This window comes from Scyliorhinus canicula, chromosome 7, assembly GCF_902713615.1.
Source record: "Scyliorhinus canicula chromosome 7, sScyCan1.1, whole genome shotgun sequence".
NCBI classification, from domain to species: Eukaryota; Metazoa; Chordata; class Chondrichthyes; order Carcharhiniformes; family Scyliorhinidae; genus Scyliorhinus; species Scyliorhinus canicula.
In genome coordinates this window covers 210361612-210381467 of record NC_052152.1, presented here as the reverse complement: position 1 = coordinate 210381467, position 19856 = coordinate 210361612, and the positions used below count along the sequence as shown (strand labels likewise).

The 19856-nt window shown below is 50.5% G+C and overlaps 2 protein-coding genes across 2 annotated transcripts in view; both read left to right on the top strand.

Annotated features, from left to right (window-relative positions):
• LOC119969175 (matrix metalloproteinase-24-like) overlaps positions 1-8565 on the top strand; it is a 94273-nt gene extending 85708 nt beyond the window's left edge. The window contains exons 5-8 of the mRNA XM_038802411.1: positions 1108-1246; positions 2289-2439; positions 3526-3641; positions 6437-8565. Of these exons, the coding sequence (XP_038658339.1) occupies positions 1108-1246; positions 2289-2439; positions 3526-3641; positions 6437-6774 (744 nt within the window). The 3' untranslated portion in view covers positions 6775-8565. The remainder of the gene's footprint in view (positions 1-1107; positions 1247-2288; positions 2440-3525; positions 3642-6436) is intronic.
• A 6203-nt stretch (positions 8566-14768) lies between these two features.
• LOC119969773 (eukaryotic translation initiation factor 6) overlaps positions 14769-19856 on the top strand; it is a 108166-nt gene continuing 103078 nt past the window's right edge. The window contains exon 1 of the mRNA XM_038803847.1: positions 14769-14839. The gene's annotated coding sequence lies outside the window, so the exon portion shown is untranslated. The remainder of the gene's footprint in view (positions 14840-19856) is intronic.

Genomic DNA, 19856 nt, shown 5'->3' with positions numbered 1-19856 from the left:
ATGGAGTGTGGGATTGATGAGCTGTGGGGGGTGAGTGATTTTTGTACGGGGTGAACACACTGGGCCCGAAAGGCACCTGGCCATGGCGCAGTGTGACCTTTGAAAGCCGGGAGACCCCCGCCCCCAGGGTCGCAACGCCTCGCGAGATGTTGCGATGTGACCCCCGTCCATTGGGGACAGGATCACCTTTTAGCAAATCCGTGTATCAGGAGCGAGACAGGTCGCCTCACTTTAACGTGTAGATTCCCGAGGTTCCTGAGGATTTGGGATTCATCCCCTTCGTCTCGGTGACCTCGGGCAAACGCGTTCCGTCCTCCTCCCCACAAACGGGGACCACACCCCAACGGCACCTGTGGGGTTCCCCTCGCGGAGGCTCTCAGGTGTGTCCCCTTTGGCCGGGTGATATCCTGGCATTGTCGGTTACACCTAGATACCCTGGCAGTGCCAGCCTGGCACTGACAATGTGCCCAGCTGGCGCTGGCAGGGTTCTATGCCTGTAATTGTGTGCTGCCAATCAGGCCGGGGGTGCACTATGCGGGTATTGGCGTTGTGTGCAGGAGGGGGGGGGGGTCGGGTCGCGGACCCTCTCCCATTCAAAAATGGTGTCCCGATCTCTCGCTACACGGAGGAGTTCCAGCGATGGAGGCCTTCATGTAGAAAGTGGGGCTGTATGTGGTCTGGGCTGCGTTTCCCCACTGAGACCCCTTATACAACCTGCGTCATGTTGAATAGCCACATGGGCTGCGAGCGCAGGACACACAGGGCTAAACGTGCCTCACTATGGGCACTTTAATTGAATCGTGCCCATTTACTACGGAGGTTCTTGAATAGGGGCCTGTTTATAAATAGACTGACAACGAGTGTGTCTGACTTAATCAATGGATCAACGGGTGATGATTTTGTGCCATGAGGTTGTAATGGATTGTAATGGATTGTAGTGGACTGTAATGGATTGTAATGGACTGTAATGGCTTGTAATGGCCTTTAATGGATTGTAATGGATCGTAATGAGTTGTGATGGATTGTAATGGGTTGTAATGGATTGTAATGGGTTGTGATGGGTTGTAATGGTTTGTAATGGATTGTAATGGGAGTTTGTAATCACAGGACCGTTGGTTTTGGCGCCTCCGCAATAACCATGTTCAGGAGGGTTACCCAATGCAGATCGAGCAGTTCTGGAAAGGACTTCCGACCAGGATTGATGCAGCTTACGAAAGATCAGATGGAAAATTTGTTTTCTTTAAAGGTAAGATTGATTTGTGATCAGAAAATTAGAAATTCCAGTCTGAGCTGGTTTTCAAACTTACTGGTGGTTATTGTGTGTGGGACTGGCAAAGATCATTAAAATCTATTACCTTAGAAATAAGAATTGATTAACCAGAATACAGAATTATTGATGTGAAATGGGAGCAGAGACAGAACAAGAAAAACCATCTTCAGTTCACTTCCCAGCAGCAGACAGTTTGATCAATGGTCAGAATAACTGCCTCTGCTTTGCACAATCGAGCAGCTTTCACATTTGTCCCTTTGCCAGTCCCAGCAGCTCTGATACCCAATCAAAGCTGAGACTTAAATTTAGGGCGAGGAATATGGGAACTCGGAGTGACGAGCTCAGTACCTGGGGTCACGGTTTGGTGGACGAGTTGGTCAGTGGTCAGTTGGTCAGTGAATTTCTGCTTTTTGTGGTCAGGGTCGGTGGTACAGAAAGCGGGGGGCGAGGGGGGGATGTTTCCATCATTCCTGAGCTGGTGGAACAATGATAGACTTGTACACTAACCGGGTATTCATCAATGAAGGAGCCAGTAGTCCACTCCATCCTCCTTTGGTTCAAGACCTTCCCCTGGACGTTTAAAAGCAGACACATTGCAGCTGTTACTTTCCCCCTGAGCACTTACTGGCTACACAAAGACCAATTACATAGAATCATAGAAAATAGGAGCAGGTTGAGGCCTTTTGGCCCATTGAGCTTGCCCTGCCATTCAATATGATCATGGCTGATGAGCAAAGTCTCTTGCTCCATGCCATGGAGAGTGGGTTCCGCTGGGCAGGTGGGGCAGCGCTGCCGCCTTAATAGACCATAATGTGTCTAACACAAGCTGCCAGCATTGTCCGATCCATACCGTGTAAGGATGCATCCCAATCCAAATTGACGGCATTTCACTGCGATGCCATTGGGCGAGCTTAATTGTGCTAGATTACAAAGCAAAAAGGATTAAACAATTAGTCAATCATCTTTGTTCTGCTTGTATTAAAACTAAGACCTAATCTTTGGTGTTATTGACGTACAGGAGATAAATACTGGGTGTTCAAGGAGGTGACGGCAGAGCCAGGATATCCCCATGGATTGGTGCAGTTGGGGAAAGGTCTCCCACGAGAAGGAATCGACATGGCTTTGCGCTGGGAACCTGTGGGGAAGACCTATTTCTTCAAAGGAAACAAGTAAACGGCATTAGTTTACATTCAGTGACTGGAATAGTGTGGAAGTAGACAATATGTATGTGACCAATATCAGTGTTACAAAGAACTAAGAAAAGTACAGCACAGGAACAGGCCCTTCGGCCCTCCAAGCCTGTGCCGACCATGCTGCCCATAGAACATTACAGCGCAGTACAGGCCCTTCGGCCCTCCAAGCCTGTGCCGACCATGCTGCCCATAGAACATTACAGCGCAATACAGGCCCTTCGGCCCTCCATGTTGCGCCGACCTGTGAAACCCCTCTAAAGCCCATCTACACTATTCCCTTATCGTCCATATGTTTATCCAATGACCATTTGAATGCCCTTAGTTGGCGTGTCCACTAAACTACAATCTTCTACACTTCCGGGGTCCGTATCCCTCTATTCCCATCCTATTCATGTATTTGTCAAGATGCCCCTTAAACGTCACTATCGTCCCTGCTTCCACCACCTCCTCCGGCAGCGAGTTCCAGGCACCCACTACCCTCTGTGTAAAAAAAACCTGCCTCATACATCTCCTCTAACCTTACCCCTCGCACCTTAAACCTATGCCCCCTAGTAATTGACCCCTCTACCCTGGGGCAAAGCCTCTGACTACCCACTCTGTCTGTGCCCCTCATAATTTTGTAGACCTCTATCAGGTCGCCCCTCAACCTCCGTCGTTCCAGTGAGAACAAACCGAGTTTATTCAACCGCTCCTCATAGCTAATGAGAACAAACCAATTCCAACCAGGTCTCCATCTGTGCTGTGATTGTCTATGAATATAATTGGGCCGCAGACACTTCCCTCGGGAACTCGTGCAGCGGTATCCTGACACTGAGCTGATTAAACTCCAAACACCACAACCATCGTGTTGAAGTTAGCTGCAGCAACACTTCAACATGTTGCAGCCGACATTCAAACCATGATGCCTCCTGGTATATATCACCCTGTCCAGTGTACTGGGATCCTGTTGGGAGGGTGACATTCATTCTCCTGGTTTTCTGTGGTTTGCGGAGTGTGGCTGATAATGAATTATACAAATGGCGTGGAGGAGGTGGTGAGATAACTCTGTTGTTTGATTGCCAGGTACTGGCGGTATAATGAGGAGAAGCAAACATCGGACCCCGGATATCCGAAACCTATCACTATATGGAAAGGAATCCCGGAGGCACCTCAGGGTGCTTTTGTGAGCAAAGAAGGAAGTGAGTGTGTAACAGAAGTTCCTCCTAGTCTGGTGTTACTGTGATGGCTACAGGTCTTCAGCTGGAACCCAGAAATCCTGACATTGAATCCCATCAGGATTCACTGTGGAATTGTAGTCAATAAATTTGTGATTGTGATCAGACGGAGGATTGGTGTGTCAGTGAGTGTCAGTATTGATCAATTGCAAAGCTCTCGGCTGCTGTCACATGTCTGTCCCACGCAGTGAATGGGAAGTTTGAGGCTCTGTGAGGGAACGCGAGGTTCAGAGAGCCGACCGCGCCGGTGAATTACTGCACCTTTTAAGAAACAATAACGTTCCCATTAAACTACTAGGTGTCGTCTGTAAACATCTCACTGCTGGAAAAGATATGGAGAAATAAATTTACGGGGAAATTACAGAGGTGTAATTAGATCGACTACGGAAAGTGACAAAGAACAACCCGGAATAATGAACTGGGGAAAAGCCAATCCATTCTTCAGTTACAGTTTTCCTGCTAAACTTTAATTCCAGTTTATCCAAAGGTGGAATTTTACCTTCCACTCCATCCCCCCCTCCCCTGGGCAGGTTCTGAGATGGGGGGGGGGGTGGGGGTGGGTGGGGGATGGGACAGTGTACAATTTAATGGATGGGATCCCCCCCAGGGACCTGCCCACCCAAACTGGGTTTGGCTGGGCAGGGCCTCGGATGGGAAACGTTTGGCTGGGCAGGGCCTCGGATGGGAAACGTTTGGCTGGGCTGGGCCTCGGAACCCGCCCTTTCACCTGTTAAACCCTTAAGCGGCCGCTCCATGGCCTCTCCTGTCCAGCCTAAATGTTTCGGTTGGCAGTTGAAAGTCGGGTGTTTTCTCTATATTGGGCCAGAGAGTTGGGGAGGCACCTCACTCTGCAAGCCCCCTCAGAGTGGGGTACCTTCCCCTTCGGGACCGTCTAGATCCAGGCTTCCCTCCACCCCACCCCCTCCTCCGGCCTGATACCGTGATAGCCCCCTCCCACCCCCAGGACCCTCCTTTCCAGCAGTTCGAGGATGGCCCAGGCAAGGTGCTGCAGTACCTCCTCCGGCCACTGCAGGGCTGTACCTGGCTGGCTTGGATTGGCCAACAGCTCGCACGGGTGGGACTGCCTCCCAGGGATGGACAGATGTCCCATCCAATCCCAGTCAACGCTCAACTGAGTGTTAAACAGTGGTGGGAGGTCAAGAGTCAGCGATTGTGGGTTACGCATCGACTCTCAGCATGTTGTGCTCTAATCGCTTACTATTTTATATTGTACCCGTGAACCTGACCCAGATCATTCCAATCGAAGATTATCAGCAAAATCGTAACTGAACAATGGGCTACCTGCAAAGCAGAAATATCTTGGACACAGTATATTCCCTCAGACCGGAGGACAAACCCATCCAGAACTCCCTGGATGACAAAAGCAATAGAAATTAAAATAAAGATGAAAGAAAGTGCTAAAGACAGCTGCCTGATAGAAAATAAAATTGAGAAACAGGCTGGAAATTGAAGTTTGAAAGATGATGTAGAGAAGCAAAGAGAGATTATGAAAGGAGCCTGGCAGCTAACATAATCAGGAACCCCTCAGACTTCTCTCTGCAAATAAATATTTAAAGGGAGGTAGAAGCAGGAATGGGCTGTTAGGGTCCAAATGGGGATTTGCACATAGAGGCAGAGAGGTATAGCATCCCGAGGACATTCAGCCCATCGGGTCTGAACTGATCCTCTGAATGAGCACTCTGCCTCAGCCCGACCCACCCTATCCCCAGCAACCTAACCTGCACATCCCTGCTAACCAAGGGACAATTTATCACAACCAATCCACCTAACCTAATTCATCGTTGGACTGTGGGAGGAAACCGGAGCACCCGGAGGAAAACCCACGCACACACAGGGAGAATGTGTAGACTCCACACAGACAGTGACCCGAGGCCGGAATTGAACCCAGACCCCTGGCGCAGTGAGGGAGCAGTGATAACCACTGTGCTACCTGCCATCTGCAAATGGGTATTAAAGGGCAGCACGGTAGCACAGTGGATAGCACAACTGCATCACAACTCCAGGGTCTCAGGTTTGATTCCCGGCTTGGGTCACTGTCTGTGCGGAGTCTGCACGTTCTCCCTGTGTCTGCGTGGGTTTCCTCCGGGTGCTCCGGTTTCCTCCCACAGTCCAAAGATGTGCAGGTTAGGTGGATTGGTTGTGGATGTTAAATTGCCCTTAATGTCCAAAATTGCCCTTAGTGTTGGGTGGGGTTACTGGGTTACGGGGATAGGGTGGAGGTGTGGGCTTGGGTAGGGTGCTCTTTCCAAGAGCCAGTGCAGACTCGATGGGCCGAATGGCCTCCTTCTGTACTGTAAATTCTATGAAAAAAAAATGAATACTTTGCACCTGTCTTTATAGAGAAAAAAGATGATACCCATGCTGTGGTGACAGAGGAGGTAATCGTCAAAGGTTTAAAATTGACAAGGAGGAGGTATTGGATAGGCTGTCTGTACGTGGATAAAGCACAGAGACCCGGTGAAATGTATCGAAGGACACAGAGGGAGTGAGTGTGGAAAGTGTGGAGATATTGGCCATGATTTTCCAAACTTCCTGAAACTCAGGGCTAGTGCCAGAGGAGATGGAGAATTGCAAACGCCTTGTTCAGATAAAGGTGTAAAGATAAACCCGGTATCTACAGACCAATCAGTTTAACCTCGGTGGGGGGAGGGACTTCTAGAAACTATAATTGTGAAAATTGGAAGCTACAGGTGCAAAGGATCTTTATTGTTTTAATTTTTTTGCTTTTTTTCATTTAGCTTACACCTATTTTTACAAAGGGAAGCAGTACTGGAAGTTTGACAACCAGAGGTTACTGGTGGAACCCGGATATCCTCGCTCAATCGTCAAGGACTGGATGGGATGCAATCACAAAGATGTCAACAACAACAAAGACCGCAATCGGCCCAATGATGATGTGGACATCATGGTGCAGATTAATGATGTGCCCAGCACAGTAAATGCCATTGCTGTCGTCATCCCTTGTATCCTGTCTCTCTGTATCCTGGTCTTGGTTTACACCATCTTCCAGTTCAAACAGAAAGGGTCACAGCAGAATCTTGTGCCCTGTAAACGCTCCGTACAAGAGTGGGTATGAAGATCTGAGCCTTTCAAACAGGCCTTTTAAAAATGTCATTGGTTCACATGAGGGCTATTTGTGAATGAGGCAGCGAATTGTGGAAAAGGTGACTCGAGCCTAGAATCTCTGAACCTTGGGGTATTTGTGGTGTTTCTACCCTGCTGAACAAGGGAACAGACAGAAACTGGGATTCTCTGCGACACATATCACATCTTTACTACAATGCCTCATCCATGTTTTTGGTGTGCCATTTGTGTAGGCCCAGTCTGCATGTGTGCTTTGTCACATGGTTGGATGGACCTTCTCTGATGCAGAGGGGAAAGTGCTACAAGGGGAATGGGGATAAACTTGCATCTATTTAATTCTTCATTCTACAAATCAACATCTTATGGTTTAGCACACTGGGCTAATCAGCTGTTTTGTAATGCAGAACAAGGCAGCAACGCGGGTTCAATTCCCGTACTGGCCTCCCTGAGCAGGTGCCAGAATGTGGCGACTAGGGGCTTTTCACAGTAACTTCATTGAAGCCGACTTGTGACAATAAGCGATTATTATTATTATTATTATTATTATTATTATCTTCAGTGAAGTTGGAAGTTTTCTTGTTTGGGAGGGACATACACCACAATATTCCTGGAAAACTAATAACATCAAAGGAAGAAATGTTGAATGAGAAAAGGTTTTGCTGGTCGTGAATAGAGAGAATATAAACGATACTCGACCAGACACTGACTCTGAAAATGAGAGAGTCTGACTGCTACAATAGGGAAAAGAGAATGTGGATTCATGAATCCACAGGGGACTTAAAACATTTCAATGTATTTTGAAATAAGTGGGGGCCAAAATATCTACAATAGTTAAACAGCCTTAAAACATTTTCTTTCGTTAGTTGTTTGGTCAAGTCTTTGAATGTCAACATTGACGAGTCCTTGTGAACCTTCATCAGTATGTCATTAATGAAACTGTGACTATGGCAACAGAGGCCTCATTACATTCAGGCCTATTCAGGCCTAGCATGCTAAGCAGTCAGTGTTAGCAATACCTGCCTAGTGTACTGGTAGATCCAGACCCAATGGTGCCACACATCCAGCGTCCTCAAATCATTGAACAAACGGAAGAGCCATTTGATGGTCTATTGGAGGGAGGTTGGAGGAGAGGACCTGAATGAGGACAATGGCTTTGAAATGGCCAGGATATGGTGGCTGAGCTGAATCACAGTATTATACAGATATCACTGAGCGTGTGTTAAACTGAATGCAGTGACTGACAGTCAGTTAATGACAAAATATAGATAAAGCAATTCAACAGGATTTCAGATGAAGCTCTTTTACCAGTAGTTAAAGTTTATGTAGCTGATGGTATTGACAGTCAAATGTGATCCGATGCACTGATCCTGGGCAGGCAAATGCTTTTTCAGAGGTTTGCAATAGGACATTAATCTAAAGCGTAAAAAAGTTCTGATGTACAGTCAACCTTTTACGAAACAGGTTCACCATTTCATAGAGAGTTTTTTTTTAAATCTAGATTTAAAATACTTGGGAAAACAAAGAAAATGTTGTTTTTACAACACCTCATAGAGTTTTTTTTCATGACCAAAATCTCAATGAGCTGATTTGAACTGGGCCAGGCCGTTCAGTCAGTGTTTCTCTGGGGTTGGGAAGGATCGTTTTTTTTGGATTGGCACCAGATAAACAAGGTCTGACTGTCTGTCTGACTCTCTGTCTGTCTCTCTGTCTCTCTGTCTGTCTGTCTGTCTGACTGTCTGGCTGTCTGACGGTCTGACTGACTGTCTGTCTGAATCTCTGTCTGTCTGACTGTCTGTCTGACTCTCTGTCTGACTCTCTGTCTGTCTCTCTGTCTGTCTCTCTGTCTGTCTGACTGACTGTCTCTCTGTCTGACTCTCTGACTGACTGACTGTCTGACTGACTGTCTGTCTGACTCTCTGACTGTCTGGCTGTATGACTGTCTGTCTGTCTCTCTGTCTGTCTCTCTGTCTGTCTGACTGACTGTCTCTCTGTCTGACTCTCTGACTGACTGACTGTCTGACTGACTGTCTGTCTGACTCTCTGACTGTCTCTCTGTCTGACTCTCTGACTGTCTCTCTGTCTGACTCTCTGTCTGTCTCTCTGTCTGTATGACTGAGTGTCTCTCTGTCTGACTGACTCTGTCTGACTGTCTGTCTGACTCTGACCCACCAACATGCTGAATGGATAAAATGGCTGGCCCTTAACCCATTGTTGACCAGCAGCCAATTTATCATGGTTCTCAGTGTTACCTGCCTCATTGAAAATTTCCGACTCCCCCACCGACTCCAGACGTCTGCCACCAATGATCTTTTATTGGGCTGCTGGGAGCTGTAATCGAACGAGAGATGCCAGCCATTTTGTCAAAAGCAGCCAAGATAGTGAACCTGCCCCCATATGGCACCCAATGATATTGTACAATGCTTTTCAGATCTGTACTTGTTCATTTAATTCAGTTTTCAAACATTGTCTCCACAAAATAGATAGAAACACAGAAAAGCTGTGAATCAAAGATGCCCATTGATTTTTGTAAGTTTTTGGGATGAAATTATGCATCATCTAATGAAAGTATTAAAGATAATTGCTTACATGAAAAATTGATTGTACAGATGTATTGTTAGTACAGTCTGGTGTGTGTGACAGTGACTGGATCAGAGAGAGGTGCTGCAGTGAAGCTGCAACCATCAATAAGCACTTGGAAGGTTTAAACATTGACCCTCACCATTCCTCTGACCTCTCGCCTTCCTCTGGAGACTGTAGTGTAACAGTAAATATACCAGCAGCTGCACAAGGGACCACTTCAATTGCTGCTGTCCTACAAGGCCGAGGAACTCAGACACGTCAATCTTTCCACAACTTCCCAATTAACTTGGAGCACTCCAGCAACACTTGAGTGCTCTCATTTACTCAGTTTAGTTTCACAACCCTTCAGGTGTTTCAGAATGACCTATCCGGAATGGGATCAGCTGTACTGAATTTTAAATTTCAAATTGTTACGTTTTTTTAAATGCTTATTGGTTAAGTCCATTCATGCTCCTTCCTGTTTTAAATACTCCACACTCTGTCACAGCCACTGTTGCACTAACAATAGCTGCCAGGGCTGATGCATCGATCAGAATGGCAGTTTGCTGAATGTTAGTTTGTGTTAACTGAATTTGATTCATCAGAAATGTTCGATGCGATCTGTTGTGTTATGATCTGGCAGAAACATGAGTGTTTGGCCTGTGCCTAAGGTCTATACAGATCGATGTAAATGTTGGAAAAAGACAATGTAGGAATTATTTGCAAACTTTAAAATCATGGAAAGTTTCACTAAGATTGTCATGGTTTTTTCCCCAGTCTCATCGTCCAGAAAGAATGTCAAAGAGTCCGACAATTATGCAAGGTTTTTGGTTCCTTCGCGGGAAAATGGAAATCTGGATATTTTGGGGGTTGAGTTCATCTTTGTTATTTTGAAGTTGAGTAATTAATTTTGCTGCTTTGTGAGCCAGTGGAATGGATTGAAGTCATCTGCAGTTTAAATGAGTGAAAAACACTGACCCCTATTCTCATCTTCAGTGGAGAGTGTTTCTAGTGGGTGAGGCAGAATCGGACTGGGCTGATTAACCTTTGCGTCCATCCAATTCAAATCGCTTTTGCTGAATTCTTCCGCTTTTCTTGCAAAGTTTTTAGTATGAGTCATTTATCATTCAAATTAAATTTAGAAGATGCCATAAATACCGAGCAGCTCTGACACAAATGTAGAGTGAAGCAGAGTTAACAGGCCACATTTTTTGCTACCAAGGTAGATATTCCAGTTGGGAAATCTCCCTCGATAGGGATTGCTGCATCAAACCGAGATTTTGCTACAGAGGTCTAGGGATGGGTCCCCTTTCTCCCCAGAAACAGATCAGGGCAGCCCAGTGCCAAGACAGGTCGGTTACAAAGCCCACCTTGGTTCTCTGGGATATTGACCCTGTTGGGTCTGGTTTAGCTCACTCGGCTAAATCACTGGCTTTTAAAGCAGACCAAGCAGGCCAGCAGCACGGTTCGATTCCCGTACCAGCCTCCCCGGACAGGCGCCGGAATGTGGCGACTAGGGGCTTTTCACAGTAACTTCATTGAAGCCTACTCGTGACAATAAGCCATTTTCATTTCATTTCATTGTTTTGCTAAATTTTAAGTGCTCTAGCTGTCACCCTTCACCCAGTCCCCATGCCAACTCAATGCAACTCATGCTGCCTTGAAGCCTCCATGCCAACTCAGTGCCAACCCATCCAGTACCTACAATGGGCAGATTTCAGGAACCATGTTGAGATGAAATAAAATAAAAGTCTAAATATTTTACAGCCCTCACTTTTTAAAAGAAAAAACAATTTATGAAAGCCTATTCAAAACTTTTTAAACTCCTTAATTGCCTATTCCCTTGTAAAATCAAGCAAACATTTATTCATGACCCCATAACAAAGACAGTCAATTCTTTATTAATTTCTTTGCGCTGTCAATCAAACTGTGAACTTTGGGGCTGGTTTAGCACAGTGTGCTAAACAGCTGGCTTGTAATGCAGAACAACGCCAGCAGCGCGGGTTCAATTCCCGTACCAGCCTCCCCGAACAGGTGCCGGAATGTGGTGACTAGGGGATTTTTGCAGTAACTTCATTGAAGCCTACTTGTGACAATAAATTATTATTATTATTACAACCCAAAGATGTGCAGGGTAGGTGGATTGGCCATGCTAAATTGCTCCTTAATTGGAAAAGAATTATTGGGTACTCTAAATTTTAAAAAAACGCTGTGAACGTAAGGCCGCCCCCCACCATGCTGAGATAATTATAGCTAGTGGAAAGCAACCAAGCGTTCACAATAATAACTTTCAGGGAAATGTCAACAAACTGCTATTGTAATTGTTAGAGCAGAGTTTTTTCAATTCTCACAACAGCCTGTTTTTGTTTAATTTGCAAAAGGCTTGGTTTCAATGACTTCACATAAATGACAGGTTTAGGGCAGCATGTGGCACAGTGGTTAGCACTGCAGCCTACGACACTGAGGACCTGGGTTCGAATCCCAGCCCTGGGTCACTGTTTCACCCCACAACCCAAAGATGTGCAGGGTAGGTGGATTGGCCACGCTTAATGTGCCCCTTAATTGGAAAAAATAATTGGGTACTCTAAATTAATTTTTTTTTAAATGAGTTTTACTGAACCATCTTCAACATCATTCGGATACACTCTAAAAATGATTAACTCCCACATTCTGTGTTTAGTCTTTTGCAGCAGCAAGTGTTCAAACTTTGAACTGAGTTGCAGTGGCCCAGCCGAGTTTGGTTTACTCTCGTGTGAGCCCCCCCCCCCCCCCCCCCCCCCCTCCTGCAAATCAGGGCTGAAGCACCAAGTCAAAGACATTTCAGTAGGACACAGCCAGTTATTGTCGGTTCACATTAGATTTGATCCACGGAACTTGGGAACATCCCTGAATCCTTGAATCATTCCATAATGATATGATGGATTACAGTTTTAGCCTGTAAATTTGGACAATTCTAAGTTGGAAATAAAGAACCTGCATTTAAACAGGACTGAAATCAGGGCTGAATTCTCTGCCTCTCGATGCCGACAGCTAGAATTGTGATTGGATAAAGGCAACAATTGCGATTTGTGCACGGTGCTGATCAGCGTGAGTGAGGTTCGTGGCCCGCACGGTGGGACAGCGCAAAACCATCATTTGCTGTATTTGACGCGGGTTGAATACATCATGCTCCTCCCCTCTGTGATGCTCCTCCCCTCTGTGATGCTCCGCCCCTCCGTGATGCTCCGCCCCTCCGTGATGCTCCGCCCCTCCGTGATGCCCCGCCCCTCTGTGATGCTCTGCCCCTCTGTGATGCTCCGCCCCTCTGTGATGCTCCACCCCTCTGCGATGCTCCGCCCCTCTGTGATGCCCCGCCTCTCTGTGATGCCCCGCCCCTCTGTGATGCTCCTTCCCTCTGTGATGCCCCGCCCCTCTGTGATGCCCCACCCCTCCGTGATGCTCCTCCCCTCCGTGATGCTCCGCCCCTCCGTGATGCTCCGCCCCTCCGTGATGCTCCTCCCCTCCGTGATGCTCCGCCCCTCCGTGATGCTCCTCCCCTCTGTGATGCTCCTCCCCTTGGTGATGCTCCTCCCCTCCGTGATGCTCCACCCCTCCGTGATGCTCCGCCCCTCTGTGATGCTCCGCCCACCATGATGCTCCTCCCTCTGCGTGCACCTCCCCTCCATGATGCTCCGCCCTCCACGATTCTCTGCCCTCTGCGATGCCCCACCCCTCCGTGATGCTCCGCCCCTCCGTGATGCTCCGACCACCGTGATGCTCCTCCCCTCCGTGATGCTCCTCCCCTCCGTGATGCTCCACCCACCGTGATGCTACGCCCTCTGCGATGCCCCACCCCTCCATGATGCTCCGCCCACCGCGATGCCCCTCCCCTCCATGATGCTCCACCCTCCGTGATGCTCCTCCCCTCCACGATGCTCCGCCCTCCATGATGCTCCACCCCTCTGTGATGCTCCACCCTCCGCGATGCCCCTCCCCTCCACGATGCTCCTCCCCTCTGCGATGCTCCTCCCCTACACGATGCTCCGCCCTCTGTGATGCTCCACCTTCCATGATGCTCCACCCTCCACGATGCTCCTCCCCTCCGTGATGCACGGCCCTCCGTGATGCTCCACCCTCTGTGATGCTGTCCCCTCCGTGATGCTCCGCCCTCCACGATGCTCCTCCCCTCCACGATGCTCCTCCCCTCCGTGATGCACGGCCCTCCGTGATGCTCCACCCTCTGTGATGCTGTCCCCTCCGTGATGCTCCGCCCTCCACGATGCTCCTCCCCTCCACGATGCTCCTCCCCTCCGTGATGCTCCACCCCTCCGTGAAGCTCCACCCCTCCGTGATGCTCCACCCACCGTGATGCTCCGCCCTCTGCGATGCTCCTCCCCTCCATGATGCCCCACCCCTCCATGATGCTCCGCCCACCACGATGCCCCTCCCCTCTATGATGCTCCTCCCCTCCATGATGCTCCGCCCTCCACAATGCTCCACCCCTCTGTGATGCTCCACCCTCCGCGATGCCCCTCCCCTCCACGATGCTCCGCCCTCCGTGATGCCCCACCCTCCGTGATGCCCCTCCCCTCCACGATGCTCCGCCCTCTGTGATGCTCCGCCCTCCATGATGCTCCGCCCTCCGTGATGCTCCGCCCTCCACGATGCTCCTCCCCTCCACGATGCTCCACCCTCCATGATGCTCCGCCCTCCATGATGCTCCTCCCTCCGTGATGCTCCTCCCCTCTGTGATGCCCCTCCCCTCTGTGATGCTCCTCCCCTCTGTGATGCTCCGCCCTCCGTGATGCTCCGCCCTCCGTGATGCTCCGCCCTCTGTGATGCTCCTCCCTCTGTGATGCTCCTCCCCTCCATGATGCCCCACCCCTCTGTGATGCTCCTCCCCTCTGTGATGCTCCGCCCTCTGTGATGCTCCACCCTCCGTGATGCTCCACCCTGTGTGATGCTCCGCCCTCTGTGATGCTCCACCCTGTGTGATGCTCCGCCCTGTGTGATGCTCCGCCCTGTGTGATGCTCCGCCCTCCGTGTTGCTCCGCCCTCTGTGATGCTGTGCCCTCTGTGATGCTCCGCCCTGTGTGATGCTCCACCCTGTGTGATGCTCCGCCCTGTGTGATGCTGTGCCCTCTGTGATGCTCCGCCCTGTGTGATGCTCCGCCCTCTGTGATGCTCCGCCCTCCGTGTTGCTCCGCCCTCTGTGTTGCTCTGCCCTGTGTGATGCTCCGCCCTGTGTGATGCTCCGCCCTGTGTGATGCTGTGCCCTCCGTGATGCTCCGCCCTCCGTGTTGCTCCGCCCTGTGTGATGCTCCGCCCTGTGTGATGCTCCACCCTGTGTGATGCTCCGCCCTGTGTGATGCTGTGCCCTCTGTGATGCTCTGCCCTCCGTGTGAGGTGATGCCCTTGGGCAGGACAAACAGGGCAAGGGACACATGATAAACGGCAGCACTCTGGGAAGCACCGAGGGTCAGAAGGACCTTGCTGTGCCTGTACACCCGTCACTTAAGGTAACAGGGCAGGTGGATACAGTGGGTAAGAAAGCTTATTTGCCTTTATTAGCTGAGGCGTAGATTTAAGTAAGAAGTCTTACTTAAAGTCCAAGTTAAAGTCCAACAGGTTTGTTTTGAATCACTAACTTTTGGAGCTCCTTCATAACCTGGTGCTGTAAGACCTTTTCCACTGCCCACCCCAGTCCAACGCTGGCATCTCCACATCATAGAGTTTAAAAGCAGGGAGGTTATGCTGGAACTGTATAAATCCCGTACCAGCCTCCCCAGACAGGCGGCAGAATGTGGCGACTAGGGGCTTTTCACAGTAACTTCATTGAAGCCTACTCGTGACAATAAGCGATTTTCATTTCATTTCATTTCAAATGTTGGTTAGGCCACAGCTAGAGTATTGTGCGCAGTTCTGGAATCCACATTATAGGAGGGATGTGATAGCACTGGAAAGGGAGCAGAGGGGATTTACCAGGATGTTGCCTGGGCCGGAGTGTTTGAGTTATGAAGAGAGATTGGATAGACTGGGATTGTTTTCCTTGGAACAGAGGAGACTGAGAGGGGACATGATTTGAGGTGTAGAAAATTATGAGGGGCAGAGATAAAGTAGACAGGAGGAAACCCTCTGGGAAGCACCGAGGATCAGAAGGACCTTGGTCAACCCTTGGTGGAGGGGTCAGTGATCAGAGTTATAGATTTAAGGTAAGGAGCAGGAGGTTTAGAGGGGATGTGAGGGAAAAACCTTTTCACCCAGAGGGTGGTGGGAGTCTGGAACTCGCTGCCTGAAAGGGGGGTGGAGGCAGAGACCCTCAGAACATTGAAGAAGTATTTAGATGTGCCCCTGCGATCCCAGGGCAGACACGGCGATGGGCCGAATGGGAAATGGGGTTAGAATAGTTGCTGACTGTTTTTGACCATCACAGACGTGATGGTCTGTGTTTTCTGTGTCCTCTGATTCTGACGATCTGACGGAAAAGTTTCGATGTGTCATTTGTGGCGGGAATCTCAGGGGGTTTCTCGCTTGCTCTGCCGGTGAGTGACCCCCCCCCCCCCCCCCCCCCCGCAATCTAAACAATACTCCAAATGTGGTCTGACTAGAGCCTTATACAGCCTCAGAAGTCCATCCCTGCTCTTGTATTCTAGCCCTCTTGACGTTGCATTTGCCTTCCTAACTGCCGACTGAACCTGCACGTTAACCTTCAGAGAATCGTGAACAAGGACTCCCAAGTCCCTTTGTGCTTCTGATTTCTGAAGCATTTCCCCATTTAGAAAATAGTCTGTCTAAATTCCTCCTTCCAAAGTGCTTAACCTCACACTTTTCCACATTGTATTCCATCTGCCACTTCATTGCCCACTCTCCTAGCTTGTCCAAGTCCTTCTGCAGCCCCCCCGCCCCCGCTTCCTCAATACTACCTGTCCCTCTCCAGCTCTTTGTACCATCTATAAACTTGGCAACAGTGCCTTCAGTTCCTTCTTCCAGATCATTAATGTATATTGTGAAAAGCTGTGGTCCCAGCACAGACCCCTGAGGCACACCACTAGTCACCGGCTGCCATCCTGAAAAAGACCCCTTTATCCCCACTCTCTGCCTTCTGCCAGTCAGCCAATCCTCTATCCATGCCAGGATCTTACCCTGAACACCATGGGCTCTTAACTTGGGCGGAATTCTCCGACCCTCCGCAGGGTAGGGGAATCGCCCGGGGCCGGCGTAAATCCCGCCCCCGCCGTGGCCCGAATTCTCCGCCACCTGGAAATCGGTGGGGGCGGGAATCGCGCCGCGCCAGTCGGCGGGCCCCCCACGCCGATTCTCCGGCCCTTGATGGGCCGAAGTCCCGCCGCTGACAGGCCAATCCTGCCGGCAGGAATCAGAGCACGTCTGGTGCCGGCGGGAGCAGGCGGTGCGAGCGGGCCCTGGTGGGTGCCCCCACGGTGGCCTGGCCTGCGATCGGAGCCATGGATCGGCGGGCGGGCCTGTGCCGTGGGGCACTCTTTTTCTTCTGCCGCCGCAATGGCCTCCACCACGCATGCGCCAGGGTGACGTCAGCAGCCGCTGACGCTCCGGCGCATGCGCGGACTCACGCCGGCCGACAAAGGCCTTTCGGCCAGCCGTTTGCGCCGGCTGGCAGGGCGCCAACCACTCCGGCGCAGGCCTAGCCCCTAAAGGTGCGGAGAATTCCACAACTTTGGGGAGGCCCAACGGCCGGCGTGATTCTCGCCACTCAGGTACGCCGGGACACCACGCCCCGCTGGGTAGGGGAGAATCCTGGCCCTTATTTAACAGTCTCCTATGCCGCAGCCTGTCAAGGGCCTTCTGGAAATCTAAATAAATCACGTCTTCCCTTTTACAAAGTCGTGCTGACTCAGTCCTATTTTACCATGCACTTCCACATACTTTGCAATCTCGTCTTCAATAACAGACTCTAAAATCTTACCAATGACCGAAGTCAGGCTAACCGGCCTATAATTTCCCGTCTTCCGCCTCCCTCCCTTCTTAAACAGTGGGGTTACATTACGCAGGGGTAGGATTCGTGGACTTTCACAACAGCAAAACTGTTGCCGGAGCTGGATCGATTGTGACTGTGGAGGGGCTCCGTGTGGAACACAAGCGATTCCAATGGGGAAACAGTGCGGGATTCGCCCGGTCTGTGATTAACACTCGGGAGACTGACAAGCTGCAGCCACACAAACACATTACACTCCACACACACACTCATCCCAGCCGCACACACACATTACACTCCCCACACACACTCATCCCAGCCGCACACACACATTACACTCCCCACACACACTCATCCCAGCCACACACACACATTACACTCCCCACACACACTCATCCCAGCCGCACACACACATTACACTCCCCACACACACTCATCCCAGCCGCACACACACATTACACTCCCCACACACACACACCCCAGCCGCACACACACATTACACTCCCCACACACACTCATCCCAGCCCCACACACATTACACTCCCCACACACACTCATCCCAGACAACAAGATGGCGCTGGTTGTGCAGGAGCTGATGGGTCAGCTGGGGCCAGAGGGCACCGAGGGGAGTGGCCTGGGGGGGGGACACCTATACAACCCATGGCCCTAAGTTCACAGTGGGCTGTTTACGCTGTGCGCAGCTGCCTGGCCGCGGCAATGGTGCTCCGTGCACAAATTAACCTCGGCGTCAGGAATTCGGCACATTGCAGGCGGAGAATCGCGGAGGCCCCGGAGAATACCATGTCGGGCCCGTGAATGATATGTATACGGTATTTACTGTACATGCGTTACGGACTGTATTACGCTGTTCTCAAGGCAATAGCTAACTGCGATTCAGCGTGAAACCTGCGCCCATCGCGATTCTCCGCCCAATCGTGTTTCCTGATTCCGGAGGCAGACGACGGAGAATCGCATTGCACACTGGGAAGCTGAACTCCGAGATCAGCCCGTCATTTTGAAAGGGTCCCCACACCCCCCACTCATGGGCAACGTCACCCCCCCCCCCCCCCCAAGTAAGACATCGCTATTGGAGCCCCACAACTTCAGGCCCCCAATGCGCACTTTCAGCAGCTCCCCCGCTCCAGGACCCCCACCTTCCCTGTTAGACTGCTCCCAAGCGATTGGCCCTGAGCTGGTCATGTGAACACCAATGGCTTGTCCCAGGGGCAGTCTGGGACGGTGCGTCTGCACCTCAGCAATCCTCCAGTGACCAATTTTACATCTGCATCGACACTGTCTCTTGGCAATATCCAATTGGGTCAAGGAGCCAAGCTGCATTTAAATTTCCTGCTATACCCCTCCCTTAAACTGGTGTCCATTCTATTTAAACAGTTCTTTTTTTTAAATTTAGAGTACCCAATTCATTTTCTCCAATTAAGGGGCAATTTAGCGTGGCCAATCCACCTACCCTGCACATCTTTGGGTTGTGGGGGCGAAACCCACGCAAACACGGGGAGAATGTGCAAACTCCACACGGACAGTGACCCAGAGCCGGGATCGAACCTGGGACCTTGGTGCCGTGAGGCAGCAGTGCTAACCACTGTGCCACCGTGCTGCCTCTATTTAAGCAGTTCTACTCTTTATCATGTTTTCTTTATTCTCGGAATGTGTACATAGGCCAACATTTATTGCCAGTCCCCCATTGCCCTTGAGGAGGTGCTGGTGAGCTGCCTTCTTGAACATCATGGTGGCACAGTGGTTAGCACTGCTGCCTCACAGCACCAGGATCCCAGGTTCAATTCTGGCTTGGGTCACTGTGTGCAGTTTGCACGTGGTCCCCGTGTCTGCGTGGGTTTCCTCCGGGTGCACCGGCTTCCTCCCACAGTCCAAAGTTCTGCAGGTTAGGTGGATTGGCCATGCTAAATTGTCCCTTATTGCCCGGGGATGGTTATGGGGTTGCTGGAATAGGGAGGAAGTGGGTATGAGTGAAGTGCTCCTTTGAGGGGTCGGTGCTCTCGATGGGGTGAGTGGCCTCTTTCTGCACTGTAGGGATTCTATGATTCAATGAACCACTGCAGTCCATGTGGTGTAGGTACACCCACTGTGCTGTTAGGGAGGGAGCTCCAGGATGTTGTCCCAGTGACAGTGGAGGAACAGCCAATATATTTCCAAGTCAGGGTGATGAGTGACTGGGAGGAGAACCTCCAGGAAGTGGGGTTCCCCGGTATCTGCTGCTCTTGACCTTCTAGATGGTAGAGGCCGTGGGTTTGGAAGGTGCTTCAAATTCATTGACTGTCTGAGGGCGGGATTCTCCCAACGGGCAGCCAAGTGCCAAGGCCGGAGTAAAAACGGGAGTGTTTTACTCTGACGTAGGCGCCTGTTCCAGGACCCCATTCTGCAGCCCACAGGGGACTAAGACCGCGCTGGAGAGGCCTCCGCCGCCCCAACTGCCGATCCCGGCCTGAACACGGTGCCACAGAGCCAGTGCCAACTAGCACATGCATAGTGGCCTTCTTCCCCGCAGCGGCCCCGAAGCAAAATGGCGCAGGGCTACTGGAGCCGGTGCATAGGAAAGGAGGCCGGGG